Source organism: Exophiala aquamarina (genome assembly GCF_000709125.1).
Source record: "Exophiala aquamarina CBS 119918 chromosome Unknown aczIA-supercont1.36, whole genome shotgun sequence".
NCBI classification, from domain to species: Eukaryota; Fungi; Ascomycota; class Eurotiomycetes; order Chaetothyriales; family Herpotrichiellaceae; genus Exophiala; species Exophiala aquamarina.
Genome location: NW_013550552.1, coordinates 18,506 through 45,665, shown reverse-complemented (window position 1 = coordinate 45,665; position 27,160 = coordinate 18,506). Strand labels below are relative to the sequence as shown.

The 27,160-nt window shown below is 52.4% G+C and overlaps 5 protein-coding genes across 5 annotated transcripts; 3 read left to right on the top strand and 2 right to left on the bottom strand.

The window, feature by feature from the left end:
- Positions 1 to 8,196: 8,196 nt before the first annotated feature.
- Positions 8,197 to 8,545, top strand: A1O9_12965 (uncharacterized protein; the record flags this gene model as incomplete). Its single annotated transcript, XM_013398124.1, has 1 exon — positions 8,197 to 8,545. A coding segment is annotated over exon 1 (297 nt), but the record flags the coding sequence as incomplete, so codon positions are not given.
- Positions 8,546 to 9,265: 720 nt separating this feature from the next.
- Positions 9,266 to 10,315, bottom strand: A1O9_12964 (uncharacterized protein; the record flags this gene model as incomplete). The annotated part of the gene is made up of 1 exon (XM_013398123.1): positions 9,266 to 10,315. The coding sequence occupies one exon, from the start codon at positions 10,313 to 10,315 to the stop codon at positions 9,266 to 9,268; it is 1,050 nt and encodes a 349-aa protein (XP_013253577.1).
- Positions 10,316 to 11,272: 957 nt separating this feature from the next.
- On the top strand, positions 11,273 to 13,621 carry A1O9_12963 (uncharacterized protein; the record flags this gene model as incomplete). The annotated part of the gene is made up of 3 exons (XM_013398122.1): positions 11,273 to 11,943; positions 11,995 to 12,705; positions 12,760 to 13,621. The coding sequence occupies 3 exons, from the start codon at positions 11,273 to 11,275 to the stop codon at positions 13,619 to 13,621; spliced, it is 2,244 nt and encodes a 747-aa protein (XP_013253576.1).
- Positions 13,622 to 17,256: 3,635 nt separating this feature from the next.
- On the top strand, positions 17,257 to 17,544 carry A1O9_12962 (uncharacterized protein; the record flags this gene model as incomplete). The annotated part of the gene is made up of 1 exon (XM_013398121.1): positions 17,257 to 17,544. One exon carries the CDS (start codon positions 17,257 to 17,259, stop codon positions 17,542 to 17,544), a length of 288 nt encoding a protein of 95 aa, XP_013253575.1.
- Positions 17,545 to 20,351: 2,807 nt separating this feature from the next.
- A1O9_12961 (uncharacterized protein) lies at positions 20,352 to 21,337 on the bottom strand (the record flags this gene model as incomplete). Its single annotated transcript, XM_013398120.1, has 2 exons — positions 20,352 to 20,833; positions 20,881 to 21,337. 2 exons carry the CDS (start codon positions 21,335 to 21,337, stop codon positions 20,352 to 20,354), a joined length of 939 nt encoding a protein of 312 aa, XP_013253574.1.
- Between the last annotated feature and the right edge of the window lie 5,823 nt (positions 21,338 to 27,160).

The window sequence follows — 27,160 nt, the reverse complement described above, 5'->3', positions numbered from 1 at the left end:
AGACAGTGCTGACGGCGAATCTCCTCTTGGCCTGCCCCCACCTCACCGATGTAATGCGACGGGGCCAAAAGAAAGCGTCATTCATTTGGCAGCTCCACAGTTATCTGATTTTCCAATCACGACAGCCTCGAGACGAACAATTAGACTGGATGTTCTTTCTCAAGGATCACGACATGCTAAACTCGCATACGCCCAGATCGCTGAGGAAATTTCTACCGCCTGCATCGGCCAACATTCAGGCTATCTCCTTCGGGCATGAAAGCGCGCAGCATGCACTCGGACTCTTTGCCATTCGAGTAGACTGGTGGAGTGTCGGTCTACTCAAGTCGGTCCTCCAGCTACGCAAAGAGCGACCCAGCTTGACTGATGGTGAGGCTCTAACACTTGCTCTTACCGGCTCGGACAATGCAGGCAAGGTGGCCTATGTACCACAGTGGTGGCTCGATGTTGGAAGCAGCTGTGTTGAAGAAGCCACATGGGAAGCCCAATTCGGCGTGAGCTATGTAGCGACGACCGACCAGCTCTGTTGTATCCAAGATTCATGTCGGGATGCTCTGGCACGGATCACCAAGCAGGTGGGTGGAAACGGCGTTCAGGGTACCGGGCCACCGAACGCTCTCAACCTCAATTCGGGAGTAACTGTGGAGCGGGCAATTGAAGACTTCTGGAAAGTTGGACCATTTAGTCCGCGGCTATGAAGGCGGCGTCCTAGTTACAGAGCCTTCAAAGTGTGACCGTATAGCGAAGGATTACAGGAGCGTGCTGAAGTGGGTTAATCAACTCTCGTTATCCTGGCGAGGATGAATCCCAAGTGTCGTTGTGCTTCGAGGAATCACTGGCTGGCCGGCGCTGCAGCATCGTAGGTGGCTAGAGAATGGACTTTTGGCGGCACGCAGATCTAGTACAGTACATACCTGTCTGTACATTGCGACCGTCGTCTCTCACATTTGATTCGTGCTGCCGCGGAGGAGTTTCAGCATCTGTCCCTGGACCAATCAGGTATGTATCGGTCTAAACCTGTTCAGGCCACATCTATGAGGGCACCAATCAGCGAAAGTCAGGTCCACCAACCACTCTTTTTGGGACAAATGGTGTAGGTGAGCGTCGGTCGCACGAGCCCATTCGTCATCGAATCGCCCTCCACCAGAGTTGTGAGGACATAGGCAAATTTGCTGACGAAGCGATCACGCAGTCCGCTACGTGCGCGACGATGAGAGATACCAACAGTTCCTCGGCATGGCCGACAGACGCCTCCATCCTTCCATCCCGAGACGTATATCCACATGATTTGAAATCTCAAGCTAGGATTCGCGGGTCCACCTCAGTAGATCAGTAGACCTGCCTCTTTCGGAGCAAACAGGACGGAGTCAAGCTTCCGTCTATGCTAGCGTGACTTTCTTCCGAGGCCACCTGTTACTGCCGAGCCCAATGAGGGCAAGCGGCGACGAGCTTTCCAACGACTGTAGTCGCAGATTCCCTCCTCGGCCAACTACTCGAAAGCTGTGGTGAATCCTTCGAAAGGTCAGGCTAGGTGCTGTGCGGGTTTTCCATGGGGAGCTGTCCAACCAGCGATCGATGCGCCGAATCGAGATCTCTCACGTGATTTTGAGGCGTCCATTCGACGGCGTGCCAAGGTATGCGGACACGCACCTGGGTCGTCCCAGCCCTAGCCGCCACCCTCCTCGCGCGTGGCTGGAGAGAGTTGATTGGTGGCAGTTCCACCGCCCGGCACGGATCATCACACAACCGGACGAATCTAGGGGCAGAGACGGCCAGTAGAGTTGGAGAATTCCCTCCGGATTGGGTTCATGTAAGACATCGGGCATGGCGCCAAATTTTCGCACACCCGGGAATTCCGTACTCTAATCTGTATTTGATGATCTCAGTTCGTCGAAAGCCTCATCCAGAAAGCTTGGACCCTGTCCCAACTAAATTGGCCCCTGTCCATCACTGGCTCGTTTTGTAGCCAAGAGGATCCCCCGGGTTGCCGGCGCCTCCCCGATGGCGTCTCGCGGGAAAGCACGCCGGCTTTGGAGGTCACTCACGCAGGAGATGCTGCATGGCAGTGCGGAACACGGAAAGGGATGGTCAGTGGTGGGCCATGCCAACCAAAATCATGTAGTAAACTCATGATTGTGCGCGGCTCCTGTGTAGAAGGGGCAATCGATGGCGAAGAAATAGGCAATGCGCCGTTATGGGCAAATATCCTCACGAACGTGAACGAGTGTTGTATTCCGTACTGGATTGGTGGGGGGAAGGTTTCTTAGCCGAGGGCGATATAAACCAAGGGAGATCGCCTCGTTTCATGGTTCAGTCAAGCCCCAATCTGTAAAAGCTTTTCACGATAAAGGGAAACAAGGGACGTCAACTTGCGCAACCAGGAGATTTGATGTATGCCAAGCGAAGAAGGCATGGATGTCGATCTATTTCCCCCTGCCCACTCCCTATTTCGGCGGTGGTTATGCACTCCCCGTGAGGACGTCCAACCAAACTTTCATTTTTCTCGTACGGCGGAGGGTGGGAGATGGGAAAGTCGATCGACGACGAGATCATGGGCGGTGGAAGAAGCGGTCGAGCAATGGCATTAAACACATCCTGTGTTCGCCACAAGTCCAAAAAGACAAGCCCATTGAAGTTACACTCTCACAACAGGCTTACAGTATGTATGACAGGGAGAGTGCGAACTATTGATTCGGAAGCTGGTCTGGCGCCTAGTGGCCCGCAGTAGCCGAAGCCCTTACCCCGGTCCGGCCGTTTTCTACGAATGAGTGGGATCCCCAGGAGGCTGAGGTGGGCGGCACACAGAGTGCAATTTGTATCCGAACAGGCATAGTGGGCCCCCACCCAATCTGTCATACTCGTGAGCGGCTCACTGCCGGTCGCCTGGATTGACTCCTTGGACAAAATTTGAGGACTTTCGACCAGGAATGTTTGATCGTGGATGACGGATTGTAAAATGGGGGATGGTGAAATCGAGGATTAGAAAGCGATGCACGTCAACCAATGGTGGATATTGTCCTCGTGTACTCCCGACAACTGGTGTAGATGTCAGAACGTCAAGTGGATCCGGATGTTGCAGGATGCCCCTTCCGACGAAGCGTCTAACTAAGATAGCCCTAAAGTACCGAAACACCTTTCCATTTCCGGAGTAGATTTTACTAGTATTGCGCCACTAAATCTAGCGTCCACCTGACAGTTCGACTCTTCGTAAATTTTCTCTACGAACAGTGAGCGGATCTCATTATAAGCGAGTATTTATTAAGTCTAACGCTCTGACTATCTGCTGTTTGGCAGGGTCCTTACACTAGACCGTACCAAAGGAGGGATATGGAGTACCTCAGCAATCAGATTCGCGAGATTTAGTGGCACTACGCTCACAAGATCTACTCCGGAAAAGGAAAAGGATCTCGGCACTTGATTATCTCTTGGCACTGGCCAAGACGTTGTTAAAAATAACCTAGATTGAAAAGGTGTGTGGCGAAATGGAGCTACTCTTAGGTGGGCCCTGTCAGAGGCCGATTGTATCGAGGTTAGACGGGATTGTGGGGCCACCCAGGGCAGCATACCATGCAGGGCGAAAGTCGGGGTGACATCAACCTTTGATTATTGACTTCTCTCCTTCTTGAGCCTGCTGTTGGTCCTTTGTTCAACACCACGTAGCCGGATGGTTCACGACGTCGCGACTTTGCTGTTGGCGATGCCTGAGGCCCATGGGGTGACCATAGTTCCACCAAAGGTTGACGGGGAGAGCTTGTGGGTCGGCGTGGGTGGTGTGACTGGAGCCGTGATGTATTGGCTGGCCGTTTTCTTAGTGGTGACGCGATGCCACTACCTTAGCCCCATTCTCCAGGGGTTCCAGGCACCACGAAACACTGACTACTTGGCACGAACTCCTCCGTTCGGGTGATTGAGAACCCTGCCCAAGGTCCCGAAGTCACGTCCTTCTCTGTCCGTTCTCGACTCGATCACGAACCAGCGCAGCTTGCTCCCTGCCACCACGACAGCTCGAACGGCGTGCAAGCAGGCCAGAATTCTGGACTCCAACAGCAATCACGGCCCACTTAGTGTGTCAGTGTCTTCTCCCATATATGGGATGGTTGTGCCACCATCTGACTGCAACCTCCAGTGCTTGAGCTCACCTTCACTCCATTTTCAGTCCCAACTATAGGAGATGGTGGTCACTCAAAAAATGGAAGACCGGTCGGAAGAACCGCTGCTGGCAGGCTTTATCAAGTCTCGACGATCGCTCGGGCAGATGTCGACCTGTTCTTCGTCCGTACAGGTCTACCGCGAGTTCGGCCTGGTCTCTCGTTCAAGATTGTGCCCCCATTTTGTTCTCTTGGAAGGAGAGAGGAAGAACAGCAGGTGAGAGCAGCGACTCGCGACTCCGATTCGCTGGCGCGGATTCGTCCTCTGATAGGTCTCCCGGTGGTTTGTGCCTCGCGCAGGAGTGCAATCCTCGTGATCTCAAGCGTGCCTGCCGCCGTCTGCGAGACTCGTCTTGCCGCCTGATGGCCATCAAATGGAGAGAGGAGGACCTCAAGCTCATCCGCGAGGTGCTCCAGTCTCGACCTGGCACTAAGAAGTCCGCGCAGCACACCGAGATCATTCGGCGCCTGCGAGCCCGTAATCCGACCATCCTGGACTCATCCATCAGACAGAAATGCGATGAGATCCGCCAGGAACTGACACCATCTCGTCGGCCGACTCGAGCTTTGGCCCCGCGACCTCCAGCCTCGAACAATCACATCCGGGCCAGCCCTCCCGGGGCAACAGGAGAAGGCTCAGCCCTTCCCACGCCGGTCGCCTCGCGACCCACGGGGGAGGCGACCACGCTGGAAGGGCTCGGCAATGCCTCTCACGCCCCTCCGGGCATGGTCCTCCCCAGCCCGCAAGTATCCGACGAGACGGCCGTGACGACGTGGGAGCACGTGCAACAGCAACCCGAAGGTACCCTCACGGACATGATTGAGTAAGTTGGTACCACCCACGCCCTGTTACGTCGCGCGTGCGCAAGTCGCCACGGGACGAACCTTCCCGCACTGCCCTCCTTTGTTCATCCCAGCGGCGACTGACTCTAGCCGCACCAGGGTCGCCCCACCGGGCAATCTCTACACGTGGTCCGATTTTGGGGACATACTCGCACCGTTCTCCCCCCCTCAGGCGAGTGAGAGAGACTATGTGGAACAACCCATCACGGGGCAACCCGATCCGATGTTTGACGCGGACGCACCCCTCCAAGCCTCCTCCAACTTGTCATTCTCCATGGTCGACCACTCGATGACACTGCAAGACGCCACCGTCGCTCACGGTGCGGCCGCGCGGCCGGCGGAGGCGTCGTCTGAGCGGCGGCCGTCGATGTTCCCGACAGGTACCGACCAGGTGGGAGCTTCGGTGGAACGCGAAACCCGGTCGTCGCCACGAGCCCAGGGCCGGGTCGAGCACGGTCGGTCAGTGGTCCACCCCCATGTACCGGCCGGACTGGATCTGCTCGCGCCCGCGGGACGGGACCTGCAGAAGTTTCCGGAAATCCTGCAATTGGCAGCCAACCATTTCGTAGAGATGCAGTCACGCTTACAAAGTTCGGTCTCGGACAAGGAAAGATGTGACGCCCAACTACGGCAGCAGACGGAAGAGCTGAGGCAGCTGAAGCAGGACGACCGCGCTCGAAGGGAGAAATTGGAACGGTTACCCCGGTGCTGCAACGAGGGGTCGAGCTTCTCCGCGCAGGCGGAGTGTAAGACCCTCATCTGCGACGATTGCCTGAAGCCGTACTTGGGCGAAACCCCAAACCGACTGAAGATGACCTATTCCAGCCTGCAACGGTGTCCCTGGTGTGGGTCTCACAACCTCTGCCTCTGGCCGACCGTCGAGCCTTATAAGCTCCAGCCACGGAATCAGTAGCCATCCAGGTAGCGACCATCCGTGCCTCTGAGCCACCAACTCGGACCTTTTCAGGTGGAAGGCCTACTTTGCGGTGTGAATCTGGAGGACTAGGGGGACCGCATTGTGGTGGGCAGCCGACTGGTCGAGTTCAGCACGCGCAACATTGGGGGGGGCCACTGAGGGCAGGCCCCTAGTTAAGCACGAATAATGTGTAGACTATCTTGTAGAGAACTGTCGACTACGATTGCTCTGCCATTCAAACGATCCGATGGCACTGAACACACCCGCTGTTTTTTTTCTTGAACGGAATGAGTGGGCGAGAGCTATCGTGACGAGTCGGCGGGTGTGGCCATATCTGTGCAGTACCAACTCACGCATAAAGTCAGCCCTAGGCGACATTAGTCGTAAGGAGCTAGCGTCGGATAGCCATTTTTCTGCGCAACCCCTGTCGTGAGCCTGAGGCGAACGAAACCTCACCTCTCGCCATTTAGCCGCCCAAACGAGACAACCCCCGAGCAGACGCACTCCCCTGTGCCGAAGCCAATCCCGCCACAGGCTCTAGCCAGGACGGAGACCAAGAACTGCAGCCCCGATGCAAGGAAGCGGGACTGGCTGGCCAACCTTGCTCGGACCCTGGTCGGCTTCGGGGCATGTCGCACACACCTTGGATCAGGTGATCAACCGTTCAAGCCACTCGTCTCTTCACGACCTACTGTAATCAAGTCGTCGTACATATACTGTAGCGTCGTTTGGTTGAGAACAAATCAAGGATTCCGAGCGACAATGGTTTGGCCTTTGCCGCGCGCCCGCTCCCCACTCCTCGCAAATCTACCAGACGGACAGAATGACACACACATGAACACAACCTGGTCAATCTTTAATTGGCCTGCCTGGGATCATGATTTACGTCGCCCCTTGGCCCGGCCACGACCCAGAATGATGAGACTTTGACGTAAGGGTATTGATTAACAACTTTGCCGCCGAAGACGACGGTCCAGTGACTCTCCATCTTTCTCGTCCCCTCTTCCCTCGTACATCACGTTGCTCTCCGTCTTCGTCGGCTCGCAGGTCGAAGTTTTCCAGATCTCAAAAGGTCCAGCATCGTCCGTTGGAGTCGTCTCAATGGAGAAAAGAACCCCGATCTACGCACTAGGCGAGAGAGGCCGCAAGAGGAAGTCGGAACCTTGGTCCCAAGACGAAAAAAGCGCCCTATTCGAGGAGTGGCTCACCGGTCAGAAATTGAGCGGTCGTTTTAATGACCGTACGGAGGCAGCGAAGACACAGATGCGCCATCGGCTCATGCGCGATTGTCTCGAGGGCAAGTACAAACTACAATTTGGCACTCCCCAGGCGTCGCCCGTCGGGACCGTCGATCCGTCGTCCCAACGTGACCCTCAGATCATGATCCCTGACGCCACCTGGCCAAACGACCTCGATCGGCCGGTAGTTGCTTGGGCGGGCGACAGCGCCCTGGATCAGGCATGGCATGGCCAGTCGATCGGTGTCCCAGCTGGTCAGACATCGCAGCTCTCCTGTGCTTCCTGTCTCACACATGATTTCTCCAAGCACGGTTGGCATGCACCCTGGTGCTTCCGGGGGACGGGGCACCCGGATTTGGCGGTCCAGTCCAGGTCACCGGCGACCGGCTCTTGGACCCGCGAGGCGGAGATGGACTCGTTCTCGATGACGAGGCTGGGCGGTGGCTGGGTGCACCACGAGCACGGTCACACCTCGCATCAACACACGGTGCCCCGAGGGTGAAGTGGAGGAGCAGGCGGTCCAGTGAGCCCAGCGGAAAGCGGAAAGCGGAAAGCGACGGCCGTTGGTGCAGAGGGTTTTTGCTTGTTTCAGTGGTGGCAACGTCCTCGACATCCCGGGCGCGCATTTGTGAGGCGCATCGAGTGGCTTTACATCTCCGGCAAGATGGCTAAAGTGATGTGCGAAAATCGATGTCCTAAGGATATACAAAGAATCCTGCGATTGTAAGATAGCGCGGCACTACCGATTACGCTTACCTGAAATCAGAATCAGCCAAGGTTTTCAGTGCCAATAGATAGCCATATTAATCTACGATTTTTACAGCTATGAAATTCTCGGACAAAATTCCTGTCGTCATTTCATTTTCAAACTATCTAAATATAGCTTTGGCGGAGTTGTCGCTAAGCACCACCCTGCGATGCGCTAAATTCCTTTCATATCTGAGTGGATGGGGCTTCGGGATGTATAGCACGTTTGTACGCAACACGAGTCTCATAACCTGTTCCGCTATCACTCCTGCTTCGCCCCAACTAAGATAAAAATCGTCTAGATATGAGAGATTGCTCGACTTGTACGGTCAAGAACCGGCCGTGCGTTTTTGGAGATGACTGGGAATCCATGCCAGACATGCAAAGAAACTGACGAAAGCCAATGTGCTGGTGTTCTGGATTTGTCACGGATAGTGCAGGCCAACGTCGAACTGAAAAGGTCAAAAAATGAAGCGATGCAGCTCCGGACACGAATGGGGCAAGATGTTCAACTTCTCACAACATTGAACGAGAGCTTTACTGCAAAAAAAGCCAGCCTCTCTGCCGCAACGTCCTCCATGGCAGATGCAGATATTGAGCTTCTCCGATCAGAAATTCAGCGCCTAGCCGTGAATGGGAAACAAGTTGTTGAGCATTGGTTCAATTTTCCTGGCGCAACTTGGCGTTGATCGTATTTACTTTGTTCCTGACAAATGGAATCGATTGAATTGCCTAGGTGGGCTTGGATGTTTGGTACTGTAAAAAGACTTAAGTTAACTTCTATATTCTGTGACTTATGCACTCTAAGTTAGCTCAACTTTTCAGTCAATTCTGAATACTCCTACAGCACCCTAGAAAAAAGATTCATCCTCAGGAAGGCTCAAGAGCAAATAGTGCAGACATGAGATTTCCAGCGGGCTTTTACTCCTCAACCTCCTGTGGCAATGTCGAGTCGTGGGATGGGCGAAGCTGCCCCGTGGGCCTCCAAGGAGGAATCTTTGTGACAGCACGGCAGGGTAGGTGACTCGAACCGACGACGATGTCGGGTAAAAGGCTCGGAGTGATACCAATCGCCAGTATCCACACCCCTTCGCGCCATCTGTCTCTCAAATCTGTCTCCAACGGTAACCTCTTCAAGGTGAGGCGCCAAGATGCTCGAACCGCCAATTCTGCTTGCTTAAAAGTCGCCCTGATGAAGTGGCGAGGGCACGGCGGGGTACATCAACGCACATTGAGCTTGCGGTCAGGGTGGGTAATATGCGTGGGGCCCTTCCTTCGCTAGGGAGCACGAGAGGAATGCATAAAGAAAATCACGAAACCTCTCTCCTTTGGTCAACCCATTACCGTATACACCACGCTCAGATCTGGTGGGCTTAGGCAACATCAAGGCCGTCGAAGACCGGACAAACATGCCGCGCAGCGACGCGCCAGAGTAGAAACTGCTGTGCAAACAAAGGGTGAGCTTTGGGTCGCTGCCTCATGACTCCTTCGACCGTGTACGACCAGGGTTTGCCCAAGGCGGTGAAGTGCAGGATGTAAACATTTTCGTTGAAGATTGAGGTCAAGGGATCAACAACTCCGGGATCATATGGGATAAGCGCCTCAGAATTGCCGAAGGCTGTCTGCGTATTCACCGTCGAAGTAGTGGAGGTCCCGATCATTTGAGTCCGAGTCCCCTCGAGTGCGCTGCCACCCCGTGGAGAGCTAGGTTCATCTGGGACTGTCGTGTTCATGACACTATGCCTATCCGGAGGCTCTTCAGGCGATACCCTCCGATACCGGGACCACACCGGAAGTTCATTTGTTTCCCAGTGACTGTTCAAGGTGACGTAGTTACCGGGTAGGAGCATGATTTCACGCCGGAACATCGAATTGATCAGATCCATGTCATACTGGTCTTGCATGACGCTCGCGAGGGAGGAATTCATCCTCTCCCACAACGGCTCCGAGGGGGACACCATGATCATGGCGGACGTGGCGACGGGTTCATCGGTCAACCAATAGGCATGTGCCCCGGCCACCTCAACACCTGGCGGTATCTGGGTGAAGATCTCGTCCAGCGGCCTGACCAGCTTGAGCAGGACATCGCGGTAGTATGGGGCACCGCCTACGGCCAGCGGCGGCGGCGCGTGCTCGATAACGGTGACGTCATACCGCTCCTTTGCCGTTTCCTTGAAGGCCTGTGACACGGCCGTAGTCGTGAGGAGATAGATGGGAAACTTGGTGTGGAACAGAAAGCAGAGACGATGGATGTTGACCAATGCCGAGCAGGCGTAATTGTCACTGGTAGCGTAGAAGGCGTACCCAAAATGATCGGTCCCCTGCGGTCGGTTTCTGTAGACAGCCAACAAATATATGGAACGAATGATCAACAGGAGCGATATCATCGTCAACCCCCGGCTGAGACGCACTGACATGTACATCTTAACCTACAGCAACAAGGTACAGTAAAGAAGGAACGCAGGAAGGTGAAGGAGCAGGCGATATACACGACTCTACGTACAGTAAACCCGCGCCGGCGGGCATCAAACCCATGTTAGAGGAAGGAGTATTATCATTGGTCAGAGTGAGCCTTAGTTTTCAGGCAAATACCGACCGATGATTGGTTCCTTTTTGACTGAACGCGCATCCGACCAGATATTTCCAGCTGAGAAACACCATTGCTCCACTGTGGCTATTTCAAAGACTTTTCTGTCTAGACAGTAAATTTAGCTCCTACAGTAGGCAGATTCCGAAAATTTAGACTAAGTTCATCAAGCTCACCGCCAGCCCTGTCCCTTTTTGAAGCCATCACGTGGGACTTGGCGCCGAACCTAAAGTCCAAACCGAAAAGTAAATTAACTTCTAACTCCTGCCCTACTAAACTGTCATTTCCGCGATTAATTATGCAGTTCGCTATAGCCGTTTTCAATTGCACCATTTCCTGCAGGGAGCTAGTCAAGAACTTGTCAAAATGTCATTACTCTTCTGTCGAAGGGTTTGTGGGAGACTCAGCCTGACACGAGACCCAGCATATAGTAGCGCGAATCACAACGCGCCACGTTCTGCACACCTGGAGAAAACGCTACGAATCGAGAACAGACCGATCCAGGTCATTAGAGTGAGGGGTGATGAGCATCTCATCGGCTGGTGATTTTCTCCCAGTGTGCTCCTTTGGCACGTCTTCAGTAAGTGTCTCGTCCTGAAGGAAAGGCTCATTCACAGGCCTCGTCACAAGCACACTACCTCCTAGTTCTACTTCTTTCTCTGCCATCCTCTTGATTTTCTTGTGATCTTCGTACGGTATGGTTGTTCAAACATCAAACGCTTATCAGCTAGTTTACTCATCTTTATCACTTGAGACAGCACTGGACGGCTAGGATCTGTCGTCGTCGAGCACCATGAACACGTACGATGTCTCAGACTCCCCAAGGTTCATACAGCTCTTGCTCAAGCAGAAACAAAATCTTCAAGATGCCCAATCTCGCAAAGGCCAGCGCCCTCGAGGGATAAAGTCCCGGGAAGAACTCATACTACAGTTCAGGTTTCGACTTATGAAGCAGGGTAAAGCTAACTCCAACATTAACCTGCGATCTTCATTTATCCCTCCGGCATATAGTCCATGCATCAGTCCCTCCTATGACCTAACGAAAGTCATGATCGAAGACCTTCTCCTCGAAACTCATCATAGGGGCACCTACCTTCTACTGAGGTCAATTACACCGCCAGATAGAATGACTGCCGTCATGGCCATTGTGGAAGATGAGAATAAAGATGTTCTCATGTTGCAGCTGTACCATCAAGAGGAGGAGAATGAGCGCGCTACGGAAGACATTCTCGGAGAAGGAACAGTTCTGATTGTAAGAGAGCCATACCTCAAGTTGATGTCCGATGGAGATCATGGGATTCGAATTGATCACCTCTCTGATGTCCTACATCTTCCAATGTATGATGAGCGTATCCCTAGCTGTTGGCGGCCAAGATTTGCAGAGCATGACATTCCTGTCAATGCTTGGAAGACGAAGGGAAATGAATACTTCAACAAATCCAAGTATCACTCTGCCATTGCACAGTAAGTCTTCGGTGAATTTCTCCACATATATTGAACTTATAATCGCGAAAGCTACACCAAGGCCCTCGGCTGTTCTCCAACAATGGAAGAGGCCCACACCCTCAGACTCAACCGCTCTCTTGCTTTTATCAAGGCAAAGCAGTTCGATGCTGCACTCTCCGATCTGGAATCCGCGTCAGCCAGTCTGAAGCCGACCGAGAAAGCTCTGAGCCGTAAATCACTAGCACTTTATAGTCTCGAGAGATATCGAGAGTGCTGCGAAGCTCTTAAAGTTTTTTGTCTAGAATATCCAAGCAACCTCGCTGCCCAAGGCGAACTGACTCGATCCGTTAACCGACTCGCGGAGCAAGAATATGGTAGGTACCGGTTTAAGCAACTATACATGGAGGCTTCCAAACTTCGCCCACCGCATTTGGACCATTCCACATATGTTGGTCCGGTGTCTGTCAGAAATTCTGGTTCCCGAGGACGCGGCCTTTTCACGACAGAAGCGGTCAAAGCCGGCGACCTTCTTTTGTGTGAGAAGGCATTTGCCCATGCCTTTGTCGACAATGACAAGGAGGCGGCCGATGCGGATGTGACCATACTGATCAACGCAGAAACTGACTCCATTACCATGGGATCGCAGGCAGAACTCATCAGAATGATTGTCCAGAAGCTTTACCGGAACCCCTCTTTGGCCTCAGTCATCACTGATCTCCATCACGGCTCGTACAAGCCTGTCGATGTTTCTAGTGTCGACGGTATACCAATAGTTGATACGTAAGAAACCCATCATCTTCTGGCTAATGCGCCAATCCTGACCCTTTATCCCAGATTCCTTGTCGAGCGTGTCATCTCCCTGAACTGCTTCGGCTGTCCCCTCTCATCTCGCGAGTCCTATCTGCGTGCTGTGGATGATGAGACGAGCCAAAAGACGAAAGCCAACGAAGAAAAGTTCCACTCTTGTGGCATCTGGCCCATGGCATCGTATATAAACCACTGTTGCTACAGTAACGCCCGACGGACTTTTATTGGTGACATGATGATGGTCCGTGCTACGAGGGACCTCGCACCTGACACTGAGATCACATTCTGGTATCAGATGCCCGTTGCCAATAATTATGACGAACGCCAGAAGAAGTTTCGGCAGTGGAGCTTTATGTGCGACTGCAGCATGTGCAAAGACGACCAGACCACGAAGAAGAGCGTCTCAGCTAAAAGAAAGAGCCTGAGGGCTGATATTCTGAAATGTTTTCAGTCGCGCAAAAGACCGGATGCAGCCGAGATCGAGACCCTCCTCACCACGATGGCGGATACGTATAGTCGACCGGCTTTTGATGTACCTCGCCTAAGCATTTGGGACCCCCAGCTAGTTCTTGCAAAGATGTACATGAAGCATATGCGCCCAGCCAAAGCTATAGACTCGGCGCTAAGAGCTCTGTCATCTCTTGGTTATGTCATTGATGGTGGGCATCTGCCGCGCAACTCGCTCACGCCGATGGTGATCAAGCAATGGGGATTAATGATGGACCATCTCATTGAGTGCTGGATGCTTCTTTCCAGTGCCTATCATTTCGTGGCACCTGATCTGGTGATCCAAGCAGAGGAGTATGCCAGAATATCGTACAAGATCTGTGTTGGTGAAGATGAGACATTTGACGAGACATATGGGAAGCTATCACAGGGTCGAACTTGAATAGATCGCGGTAAATGTATTGGCAGCAAACTTCTTTTTTTACAGTACCCTTGGCGGATACCACACCCATTTCTTTGGTGGTTCAAAAATAACAGTGGCATTGCGTCATGAGGACAAAGTCTTGCCAGTGTAAAGGATCGCCATGTGGAGCCCGAAATAATATAATATATATAGGCCCGCGCGACTGAGGATGCCACCACGGATAGAGGAGGTTCCGGTCCCAGGAATAACGAGTACGGTAGAATCAGGACGGATACAAAGGCTCCTGGTTTGAGGCGGAGGACTGCCTAACCAATGCAAGGGACGGTTATCGGGATATCGTTGTTCCGTTACGCTAGTCCTAATTAGGAGACATACGTATAGTAGCAGCACAGGCCACGGAAAAATACAGGTAAGAGTATAACAAACTCGTCGAACGAGATGTCGTGATGGGTTGCCCTATGGTTAGAGAGTCAGGGATGTAATTTACCTGAGCCTCGGAGTGCTAGAATCTGTTCATCATGCGTCGATCCACGCTCTCGTACTGTACCAACATCGTCAGCATTCTCATTGGGACGTCAGCCACCAGGGGGGAGAGCATTATCCGCGGGCAACTCCGACAGCAACTCGCCCACGGTTCACGTGGCAAGAGATCCACTTTCGTCCCCCCGTGTACTTGTTGAAGCAACCAATCCGTAAACCTGGAGGCAATCACGGTCATTTAGCCCAAAGTTCGTCCCCGTAACGTGCGGAGCTTGCGTGGACCGATCGCACCAATCCCGTTCTGGACTTTCGTCATTGGTTCACGGAAAGAGCAAACACGAGTCCAGGTGTCCGACGGCGGCTGCACCAATCACAACGATTCGGACCCGTCTCCACGGACGTGGAGGGACTGCCGTGTTATATCTCTCCTCAACCAAGCTAATCGGTCTCGCCATCTCACACGAAATTTCAATCTTTCGCACAAATGCCTAGCCTGTCGACTGCCCGATTTGCGCCACCTCCGTATCCCACGGTCCACGCCCGTCCGGTCCCCCCTCAAGTCTGGATCCTTTTGCTCGCGGCCGCCTTGCTCGTCCTCGGACTGTTTTGCTATTGCGTCAGACGACAGTCCGGTCGCGACGAACGCCTCGAGGCGAGGCAGCCCAGGACCTCCCTCTCTGACGACGGGTCTTGTCGGGAAGGGTCCCTCGGAGAAGATGGATCCCGCGGGGGAGACGGAGGCCACGGCTTCGTCAAGGAAACGTAAGATTGCTGTCTGTCTGGGACGACATCGACGTTGCGAACGACGCGAACGATGCGGAGGAGGCCAAAAGCTGAGGGCAAAGGGGACCGCAGGGGCTCTCGTTAGTCGCCCATCACGCGGAGTTTCTCACAAATCCATAAAGTCAATACATTCCTGTTTCAGATACAGCAGAGATTAAAGATGGGCGATTGGAGTCAAGAATCTCCAAGAACGAAGTCTTACCCACCGACGCTGTGGTAGTACGGAAAACACGGAGGTATTTAATTCTTCTAAGGGTGAGAGGGGGTGGATTCACAGGGCATGGCCGTATACAAGTGCGTTTCGATGTTGGGAAAGCTTACGGTGAACAAATAGAGCGACGGGTTAGTAGCCTCACTTATCATATTAGCCTCCGGGACGTCCGGCGAAACCCCCATCACAGTATACGTACCGACCCAGAGGTCAGAGAGACAAGTTTCATCTATTATATAGCGTAAAGTGGGGCGAGCCAAATTCACGTTTTAGACTCAGGGGATTGTATTGATTTCATTGAGATCTAAGCCCTTATTCGTTTGATGTTTTCCTTTATTCCTATGCTGTATGATGACCCTTTGTAGGAGATTCGTATATCAGTAGTATTACATTACAGTAGTAGATGCGTGAGAGAGCTGCCTCACAGCCCAGCGAAGGTCCTCGAGAAACGGATGGCGCAGTCTTCTCAATCAGTACAGTATTTGGAAATTCCAAGTGACACAAGTGGAGGGAACAACATACTTACAATCTGCTCCCTAGTTCGGCCATCAATGAGAGAAAGGGCTATGGGAGAAGGCAAGTCGGTTTGCGAGAGCTCATCATTGAATCCTCCAGCTCATTCGACGTACTACTGCTCAGTACTTTTCGTCTCATCCTTTTCAATCTGGCGGGATGATTGCATGGCTTCTTGTAGACACTTGGCGGAGTGACGTTGGTTCAGCGGCTCAAAAGCTAACCTCTAATCTCCCTATCCCTCGAATGGTGCAAAGGTCGCGGATGCCAGTACCACTTGAAGAGAAAGTCACCAAACAGTACCGGCCCACTCTGAAGAGATCATCCGAAGATGGAGAGGTAAAGGGGCCCTTGGTGAACGATTGTGGTACTGTCATGAACAAGAACCTCTTCGCGTTAACAGGACAGTAGGACAGGCGGGCCTTGCTGGCTAGGTAGGCCTTCTCAATAACTTTAGGCTTGACTGCGTTGGCACCAAGAATATGACGGATACTAGCGGCTAGGAGAGGGTCTAGGGCCGGTTTCTCAAGCCCCTCGTTGTTGAAGGGCATCATGTTAGACGCATCCCAAGTTTCTTTGACCAATACGTATACGAGCGTGGCGCCTCATACGCATAGACCCATGGCGTCTTGTTCTACACGGTCTGTGACGATCCGCCTTGCAATATGGATACTGGTCTGGATATTTTGCTCCATAAGAGGCGCAGGAGGATAGGAGAGAAATGATATTCTTGCGAGCAGTGTAGGTTATATTACTGTATCATTATCATCATCTTCTTCCTCTTCTTCCTGCACCTGTTGCTCCACTTCGATTGATTGCAATTAGGGGTAGTGGGTAAGTCGGCGCCTGTTCGCATGTCAGTAAAGGCTAGCGGATAGAAGGTCTATTCTCAATCGAAGATTAGACTGTAGAATCAGGACGCGCGGAGAGGAATAGGAGTGCTAATGCCCCGAAGAGGTTCAGGTGATGCTTGAATGGAGAGCTTGACAGGGAGTATTGGGTAGAGAGACTGCTGTGTGGAGGGGCGCTCGAGTAAAGTACTGGGATCGCTGATAATGTCGTCAATCATGTCTGGAAAGGTCTAGGTCTAAGAGAGGTTCAGGGTCTAAGGTACAGTATTAGAGTCAGAGTCAGAGTCAGAGTCAGATTTGGACGCAGAGTCGTCCTGGACCCTACAAGTATAAGTTGTCGTTAGGGATGCTAACTAGCGTCACAATTTCCCTTGGCAGCAGAGAGTCTCGGCCGACATTTTCCACTCGTCCCAACACTCGATATCTTTTCGCTTCCGCATGATATCTCATCCTATCTGATGGTGCCAGAACGTCTCCGAAACGCGTGCACGTGGCGTTCTAGTTCTGTTCATCATCGCCAGAATTACAACCCCGTACCGCGACGCCCCCAGCAGAGCCAAATCCAGTCGGACAAGAAAGGACAATAGGGCGCCATTTATGAGGCCTGTTATTGGGAACTCGTAGAGACAATATATTTGACTCCCTAGCATGCCAGCACCTCTGCAAGGCTCCTATATTCGTCAATCAACATCGATGTCTCGTCGCTCATCACGTCATAGGAGAACCACTCAACCAGTTCCCCCGGCATCAGTAACAGTGGCACAATCAGCCTCGTTCAGCGACACCACCAGCCTAGTTCCCATACAGCCCTCACCATGTTTGGTGATCCCGGCCAAGAGACCGTCTCCCAGCGTGGAACTCCCGGCGCGATCGCCGGCCGTCCCAAATGGTCCGCAGATGAAGATTCTGAAATAGTGCGACTCCGCCGGGCTGGTGCTAAGTGGTCAGAGATCAGTAAATCGCTGCCCGGCCGGAGTGCCATCAGCTGCAGATTGCACTACCGGAACTACCTTGAGAAGCCGAGTAAATTGGACGAAAACGAAAAGGTTAAGTTCGCGACGTTGTACCAAAAGTACGTCGAGAGACATTACACCGAGCCTTGATCAAGACTGTCTACCTTGTGCCCAACCAGCCTTTTGTGACTCCTTTCTAACCACCCTCAACTTAGGTCTCGTGAAATGATGTGGGCTGGAATTGCAGAAGAGATGGAAAGCCCTTGGAGAGCCGTCGAGGCAATGCACGCGCAGATGATTGAAGAGAGGTTGGCTGGCGTTGCGCCCTACTCCCTGCACAACTCATCAAACAGCTATGGCCCGGGCAACATAATTTCTCATTCTCACCTGCAACATGTCGATCCACATTTGCAATGTGACTCCATGCGTCTTGATGTAGCGTATCAAGGGGACTCCCCGTTCCCCATGCCGACAGAGCCACTTGTCATACCAGTCCTCGGATCCTTTTCGCAACCAGTAGCATGACCAACCAAATGCAACATTCCATGACCACAACGAAACTTATGTTACTTTTCTAGCGAGTTTTGGGGATTGCGGGAACGAGAGTGGGTGGGTACTGTACCAATGATATACTTTTCGGAATCTAATTATATTAACTTGTTAAGTTTAGGGGCAGAACCAAGCTTTGAAGAGTAGCGAGAATAGGGATGGAGCTTGGTTCGAAGGCTACTTACGAGAACTCGCAAGCACGACGGCTTTCAATGATATGCCACCACATCTTCGGCGATAGATTGCGATGAATGAGCAAATGCAGAGCGGCTGCGAAGTCTTTTAAGTACGCACCTCCTATTCATATGACTAGCGTGCCACCAATGCCAATCACAGTAAGTGACTATCAAAAGCTTCCGGAACTACAGTACGATGGACAGTAATTATTTCGCTCAGAAGCTGAGGAACTCTCGAGGTAACGTTACATCTCCGCCAGGACACCAGGCCCGGCGAAAGCTCCATCCCGGAGTTCGGCAACCTGGCGCCCCCTTCAGGTGCCGGGTCAAAATATGTGGGCAGTCCAGCGAGCGGTCACCTGACCAAAAGTGGTGAGTCCGTTTGAAGTGATGGTTGGTCACGGTTCTCGACGGCGTTTCATTGGCCCTCCCATTGGTGCTTTTTGATTGGACGCTTTTCAGACCGTCACCTGGAGACACCAATCATGTCTCGACCACACAGATTGGGTCTCCCCGTCGATTCAGCTGAATCTCTCCCCTTGGCATCCTACAAAATGCTGCATCCGGTCCTGCAGATCTGGGGTTCACTCTCGTGGATGGTGACACATAGAACACACTTCCCTGGTTTGACGGTCCGTTTCAGCGCTGGCCGAACGACCTGTATTCGAGAGGAAGGATCATCAACGGCCACATCACGATGTCGAAACAGTCCGGAGGCTCTCTTCCAACCCCTCCTGGACCACCCCCGAGTCGACCCTTACCAGCGATACCGAAGTGAGTCTCAGCCCCTCCGGGAGTCGATTCCTCAAAGGTGAGGTCGGTGGACATATCAAAGGCGTCCCTGCGGCCATGGGAGGGCTGGTGCAGCGAGACGAGGAGCCTGAGCCAATTCTCTCGGTCGTTTCCCTTCTCTCGCAGTCCCTTTCAATCAGGACTTTCGGCACAGTGGTTTGACGTTGATTCGAGACACGATGGGGAGGGCACGGGTGTCTGTATACCTCTCAGATGCTGTGATAGAAGGCTCAGCTAGTTGCTGTAACATTCATACGGCACTATGGGATATTCCGAATGCTCTGAAGTTGTAGGGAAGTGTTACGAACTAAAGGTCATAAACGTGATCGTAGCACGTGGAAGCTATTTTCGGTTATATCCTGGTGTTTTGGTACCCGCTGTGATGACTTCAGGCATCGATTCTAGCCTTTCACTGTCACGTCGTCCAACATCGGGGCGACGAACTGGTCCTCGACGTCCAGAGGAAGCCTTCGAGCCCGAGCCCTTGTATCAGAAAACGACAGAATAGATTTTGAGCTCCATGGGCTGGGGCGGAGACCGGGCAACTTGGTCGGATTAATCTGTGATCTGGGGAACGACCGATAGCCAAAAAATCAGTCACCCCAGGGCCCACGCCGAAGGTGTTGACCTGGGCCAAGAGATCGACCGGTGCCTTCCCTTACTCCTCGCAGAAACCGACCACAGTCAACCTCTGTGAGACCGATTTGGATTCCGACGGCATCGTGGTTATCAGAATCGTCAGCGAAAGCAGGTAAAGACAAACTGCCATCGCTATCGCTATCGTCTTTGTCGTCTTCGGCCCTGGCTCTCTGCCTGACTAGGACGGTATTCCGTGTGAACGAGAATGCCCATCGCATCAACCCTCGGACGCGTTGTGAGTCATCGGCCAAAATGCTTTCGCTGTGACCTGCCGAGTGGTGGATGGAGCTGGTAGTCCACATGTTTCCCAGTGTCCATGCCGTTGTTGTCAACATTTTCTACTGTTCGATTCCCGGAGAACAAATGTGATTACTGTTAATACATTTCATACAGTCGTTTTCAATTGCGGCTTCGCATCTATACGTACACAAAATATTTAAGTCACACCATTTACTCCACTCACACTCCATAATAGTCCTTTTATCAAGTAAGCGCACAAAACCCGCTCTGCCAATCGGTTAACTGCATTCACCGGGTCACGTGTAGTATTTTACAGAGCAGTACTGGGGACAGTATGGCTGAAACTGATGGTTTCCGACACGAGCTAATAGCAGCAAGAGCATTCATCTGTGACGCTACCATAACTTTATGCGTGCCTCAGGAAGAGACTCCTTTGGATGGACAACCCTTTCTTGCGCGCCCAACAACATCTACGGAATTGTAATAACCCTACCAGAAGAGGGAGTTGTAGGAAAAATATTTCGAGAGAGGATTGCAGATTATCACTATATCTGAGAGTTCTCAATTGCCAAGTTTTACCATATGCACCTTCAAATCATTTACGAAGCTGTCCACTTTATCCTTAAACTCGACAGTAGAGCCATCAAGGACATCCATGCTGACTTGTTTGTCGACGAAGACGGCAAAGTGTAGGCGAGCTTGTCGATCCAGCTTTCTGTCTTCTCGCTGTGCTTTTGTCCTATTCATAAATGGAAGAGTCGAGAAGTAGTCCAAGTCCTTCGTCTCGGTCGCATCGTATGTGGTGGCCTCACCCAAAATTTGGCATGAATTATCTGCAAAGTACTTCTTTATAGGAACAAGAACCTCTTGAAATCCATATTGGCAGCCGGCTGTGTCGAGAATCCATGCCTCAGCAGCGAAATGTCGTCCTACTTTTAACACTGTGTGTGGTGTATCGCTGGAGTCTGGACCGGGAACGAGCTTTGTTGGAATCAACGGCTTTCCAATATGGAGGTCTAGTACTTCGACGGTCGAGGCGATCCCTACTGAATGTCAGTCCTAGCTTACCTAAGTCATAGGTCTATCTTACCTTTAAGTAGCTTCCGGGTTAGGCGACCTAATAGTGCCATAGCTAATGTGCATTGGTTATTCGCAAGAGCTGCCTCTTTATGATTGATATTTGTGGTGAGGTGATCTGGAAAGAGCCTACGTTGTGATCGAGCAGTGATAGATCTTTGATGTTGATGAAGGTAGAGGACTCCATCTTGCAACTCAATTTTTGTCAGGTCGACATCGTACATGACCTCTCTGTATGTCAATAGGGCGGCCTTGAGTATTTTGGCTGTGCGAAGCAGCTTTTTTCGTTGTCCTAGATCGCGGCAGTATGCCTTATGATTTGGCCAGTGTTCTCTCTGGCATTCGCGGTTGCAGTAAACAATATCGACCGAATCTCCAGGCTCGTACTCTGGCGCGTCCATACAGCGAGTGCACTTCAGTGATGCGTCCGTTCCACAATTGGCACACTTTGCGAGATATACTGGTGCCATTTCGAGCGGCAAAATGGTATCTGTACGTAGTTGCCAGCGATAGGGGCAGAATCGTGACCTGCGATCTGTAATGTGTGATCGGAGCGGATGAATGCTGCTAAATCTTAGGATCGTTTTGTTGTCTTGGAGGATAGCGCCCAAGTAGTAGCTCGGAGGAGAGTCGTGCATCAGGCCGAAATTCAGGCAGCCGTCGCCCAATCACCTCGACCCCGTCATCGCTGGCATGCAGAGACGACTGTCGCCACAAGGTGAATGATAAAACATCGGATGCAGGCTTTGGACACAGCATTATCAAGTGCGTACCGTGTGATTGATGCTGCAGGTCAATCTACAGATCAGTTTCTCTTGCTCCGTCTAATTTCGTAGCAACGTAGTTATCTTGATGTATCCGAGCCTCACAGACATAATCCGCCTTCGATGCCCAGCGGCCATGAGAAATCGTGAGGTTCTCCCTCGGAAGACTGCTCTCGTCACTGCAATCCTTGATGACCGAACGTGGCGCATTTTGATTCGCGCTGCGCTATGCAGGGTATTTGGGTCAATGGAGCAAGTCCGAAATGCCGTGACACTTTTCTCGGAAGGAGGTCGATGTATCAGGAATCTCTTGCCACTTTTAGAGTTGGCCACCACGAACACGTCATTGTATGCTAGTGTAAGATACAGCAGGTGACTTAAATAGAGTTCTTGCTGATTGGCGACACAAAATAGAGTGCACCATATAAAGCCTATATACTAGGCAACACGGATCAAATGTGGGACCCGAATTTTTTTTGAGTGTGTAGACCCGAAGCTGCAATTGAAAACCTCTGTAACTTATATTACAGTACACACATTTTCAATGGCGGCTTCGCTACTTAAAAGTGGCAGGAGTTTGCGCCTACGACGCCACGCAGTAGAGGTCAATTCCTAATTCCTCTTCACACTTTACTTAAATGTAGATGCCTGGGGGTCTTGGTGGATCGACATGTGGAGCTCAAATAATTTCAAGCCAGTATAAGCAGACACGAAGCCGCAATTAAAACGTCTGTTGATTCTAGAGTGTAGTAATGATGGGTCATTCGAGGCTCATCCTAGATGCCCGTATAATGTCTTGACTACTTGGGTGTCTCCGTCTGAATTGTAGAGCGATTTGGTATAATGTATCGACTTTGTCTCTTTGGGAATCCGACCCATCTTCGCCATGCAACACGCCCAGTAGTAGCACCGTACCGTTTTAATAGATTTAGAATTGCGAACGATGCACCTTGGCTTTCTGCGAAATCAAGTGGAGATTTCATATCTTGATCGAAAGTTGAGTGAGGTGCTCTTCTCTCAAAGAGAAGTTTAATACACTGAGGATTGGACTGAACAGCATATGTAATGTAAGATAGATCTGCCTTTCTTATCCACTGCCGAGATATCAGCACCTTCTGCTAGAAAATGTTCAACTTGTGCTGTCTAACCATTCTTAGCTGCATAGAATAGGCAGGTCTGTTCGTCTAAATCTCGGTCGAGGACCGAAGCACCATTTCGAATAAGTTCTTTCACGACTTTTTGGTGCCCCCCTTTCCCGGCTAGCATCAGCGCAGTTTGGCGGTAAGGTCCCACGGGTGGAAATATCCGTGCCTGATTCCAGTAGTTGTTGGACTTTTAGAAGATCACCTTTCGATGCGGCCCTTAAGAGAAGAGATCCGGGATCCATAGAAGTGAATGGCGTCCTGCAAGTTGGGCAGTGATCGGTGTTAACGACTACGCATTGTAGATATTCTTTGTGGAGTAAGTGAGGACATGCGCATTTAAATTTACGGGCCAGCCCTTGGAGTTGGAACCATTCGTAGCATATGAAGCACTGAGCGGCCTCGGTAACTTGAAATTCAACTGTAACATCACCCATCTCCCCAGCAGGCGAAGCCGCGATAATTTCGTGGTGTCGGTGTAGAAGAAAACCTAAGATGCCGCCACGTGGTCGACCTACGACCATTCAGGCACTAGCACCAGCACTAAATAACTTCGCTTTACCTTCTAACCAAACGAGGGTCACGTTGGTTGGCAATAGATAAAATCCCAAAATTTGGTCGGTTCAAGCCTCTGCGACATTGCGACATAGAGACAAATTCTTGCCACTATTAACTGATCCTAGGAGCCACGAGTTTTAGTTGTATTAATATCGGTACACGTCTTGTAAAATTCGAGACTCTCTCGGCATTTTAGTTAAGCCGATTGGTGCAATATGCATCACACTTTAGGGTTTCTCTGGGCCTTTGTGGATTGAAATGTGGAGCTCAAAATAATTTTAAGTATAAGCAGACCCGAGGCCGCAATTGAAAACGTGTGTATATTATTTTCCACAGTATTTGCTAGTGAATCAGTCCGCTTGAAGACCTATCTTTCATACTCTAGCTGTGACCCTCGTCCCACTTTGTCATTTCAAGCCCTCCCCGTTTCATCCTGGCGAGAGTGTGACGAAGTTTTGGGGAGCAGCACCTCTAATTGCTGGACACGTTCATCGTCGGCATGATTTCCGCCAAAGCCCACGCGCGCCCTTGGCTATTACCATAGAGTTCGAGGTCGATCCTCCGTAAAATTAACGCATCAGTGCGCCGCGCCTTTCCCTTTAAGAGCTAGATTAACGACTTTTGTTTTTTTGCCGGCTCACAATAAACCTAATTCGGTTGTGGTATCTCTAAATTTGGTAAGTACCGTAACAAACATCCTTGCCGGACTAGTCTCAAGCGTAAGAGGCCTCTCCACTTGTTGCCCAAGGCGTACCTTATCATCCGGCCGGCCAAGCTTGGGCATTACGGACGCCTTACCGGATCCCGTAGTGTGTATGCATAGGAAAACGTGTTAGGTCACGTCCTCGATCGCCTTGAAATTGCATTGCCGACGGTTTTATCCATCCATGGAGTCCCGTCGAGTATGAGCTCGGCTTCCATGGGCGAGCAGTGATATTGACGAAGGCGAAACGGCAGATGATGACGACGAAACACAAGACTGTAAAAAATCCCTTCCCGTCACACAGCGGGAGAAGAATGCGACGGTGGGGCACACGACCCGGGTCGCGCCAATATTTGCACGCACCCTTCGCTCTCGGAGGAAGAGGGATGCGTTGACATTGAAGAAGTATCACCCTTACATGTCACCGTCAAACAGGAGCTGGAGAATGTCTGCTTGCCTGTCGATCGCGTTGGCCTTCACCTCGCCGACCTTTCCGCCTTGGGTACGTAGTCGGTACAGGTAGACGTCCGTGGCTTTCTGGTTAAGGCGGCGGAGGCGACACGCGACCTGGAACTGCGTGTCCGCGTTCGGCATGATGTCGACCTGCACCTGATATGCGCACTCGAGGAGATTGAGGCCGACGCCGGCGCAGCCACTAGAGGCAACAAAGCAGTCCGTGTTGCGATAATCATCCGGGATAGGAATCCCATCGTCGTCGTTCGATCTCCGGTTGAACCCATGCACGATCTGTCCGCGTTTTCGCATGTTCAAACCGGCATGGACGTAGGCAACTCGCTTCTGGAGTTTGTACGCGCAAAAGAGGTTGACACACCACGCGATGAACGGGTTGTTCGAGAAGAAAGCGACCTTCGGGATCTGGTTTCGTCCATCACGAAGCTTGGACAACTGCTTGAAAAACTTCTCGATCCAGGCAAATCTCCCGGTGGCCGGACCATCGACGATCGCTTCGTAAAAAACGGATGAGGTCGGTTTGTGAATCCAGCCTTCCTTTATAAGCGTCATATATGTGGGCCTGTACTGTGGGACCTGGAGGAGACGTTTCGTGAGCTGTGGCGCAAATTCGTAGATGTCCTGCTGTTGAGCCGCCTGGCAGAGGTCCCACAAGTGGATGGTCGGCTTTTGCTGCCGCGGCGAGCCACGCGCCGTCCATTCCTGGAAGTCTTTTAAATGTTTTTCTCTGAGCTTGCGCCGTACCTCGGCAAAGCCGTCGGCCATCTGCTTGAAGAAGTCGGGGTCTTTGACTTCGACCACCACAGAAAACATGTGGACGTTGCAGAATCGAACCGCGACTTTGCCGCAGATCTGGGCTCGGGACTCGTCGTATCGCACCACGAAGTCCGCCGCCATGCGGCCGAGTTGTCGGATGCGGAGTTCGTCCCGTCGAGGGTCGGGGCCGGTATCGGTGGCCTTCTCGATGTCTTTGGTTAGCTCCACCCATTTCTGTTCTAAGCGCTCCCAGTAGACGGGGAGCCCCGAGTCCCGGTTCACAGGAGCCCAGTACCAGGCATACTTTTTGTTGCCCTTCCATAATCGTTCACCGCTGAAGCGGCGGGCGTGCAGAAGCCAGGGTGACAGCATCCGAGGGCCGCGCCCGAAGACGGAGGCGGTGTTGAGGGTGATGGAGGGTTTGAGCAATTGATGCTTGTTTAGACCTCGCATCCAAACATGATTGTTGCTGTCGGTGGAAACGTGGAGATGTGGTTCATCCCAGGACACTTCCCTCCAGGTGATGACGCCTCGATCTCCGACGTGTGACCGGAAGCTCGCGGGAGATGTCACCACGGCCACCCAGTGCAGCGGGTATGTCTCAATCTCCTCGGGCAGGGGGCGGGATTGACTCCCTCCGCCTCTGACAAGGATCGATTCGTTCAATTGCGAGGGAAAATTTGGATGCTGGACGTAGATCTTGGCGCGTCCGTTGCTTCCGAACATAGCCTGAAACTCTTGCTCCCACGCTCCCAGTAAATACCGGGGTGCTACCACCAAAAAGGCCCCTTTGCGGATTTTCACCTTCGCGGTAGGGCTCCATTCGTTGCAGGGACACACGACATTCCATTGATCTTGAGTGGGGCACACGTCGTCCGGACGGTGGGAATTCGGGGCCAAGTGGCGGGTACCGTCTCCCCTATGGATGCTGTTTTCAATGTCGAGGCGACAGTCCCGGACGCTTGCGTGGTACCAGAACCGTACCCACGTCATGGTGGTTTTCCCCAAGCCCGCTGTGGACGCGTTGACGCACAATCCACATTCGTCTTGCTTCTCCACCACCCGCAGGGCGATGAGAAACTGGAGCGGGAGGAGGGGGCGGTCGATGCCTCGGACCCGAAGACAGAATGTGTCCATCGGCAGGGCACGTATCTCCGGGAGGGTGATGTTTGGCAGGGTTCCGAAGGCTCTTGCGTGGAACTCATTGTTCCCCACGTTGACCTCAAGGGTGTCACCGTCGCGGATCCCACCGGAAAAGTTCAGGCCGGGTTCGATGCGAATGCCCATGTGGAGATCTGGTGGCGTCCAACGGCGCATGGCGTTGTCATCCAGCCTCGTCAAGTCTTCGCGACGCCTTCTGCCGGCGGCCTCGTTTCGCCGTGGAAGGGGGTCGTCGGAATCGGATGATATGACGATAGGGGACCGTCGTGCATGATCAGGTGGGGACTGACCCGGGGAGCGGCGCACACGAGTACCTCCGTGGGAAGAACGGGGGGTCCTTGCCCTGCCAATGCTCACCACCCCGTCGGCAGATTGTACGCTCAAACCGCGTGTGACACCCACGGTCACGTGGTCTGCCGGACCCTGGAAACGTCCGCCATCTGCCTGTTGGGGCCTCGAGGGGACGGTTCCGTCGTGGCCATGGCGTCCCGAGCGCCGACCTGGAGAGATATGGGGATCTGGAGATGGAGATATGTCGATCACGGGTTCGCCCGTCTCGGATGTCAGCCGGCTACAGTAGCTGGCTCGAATTTGTGTCGCACGCTTTGATTTGTGGTGGGACGACTGTCTTTTATGGGTAGGGGTGGCGTCCGCAATCCTTGAAGGCCGGGCTTCTGCCCTGATAGCGTGACGCCTGCAGTCTCCCACTATAGCGGCGCTGCTTGGGGGACCCCTTTT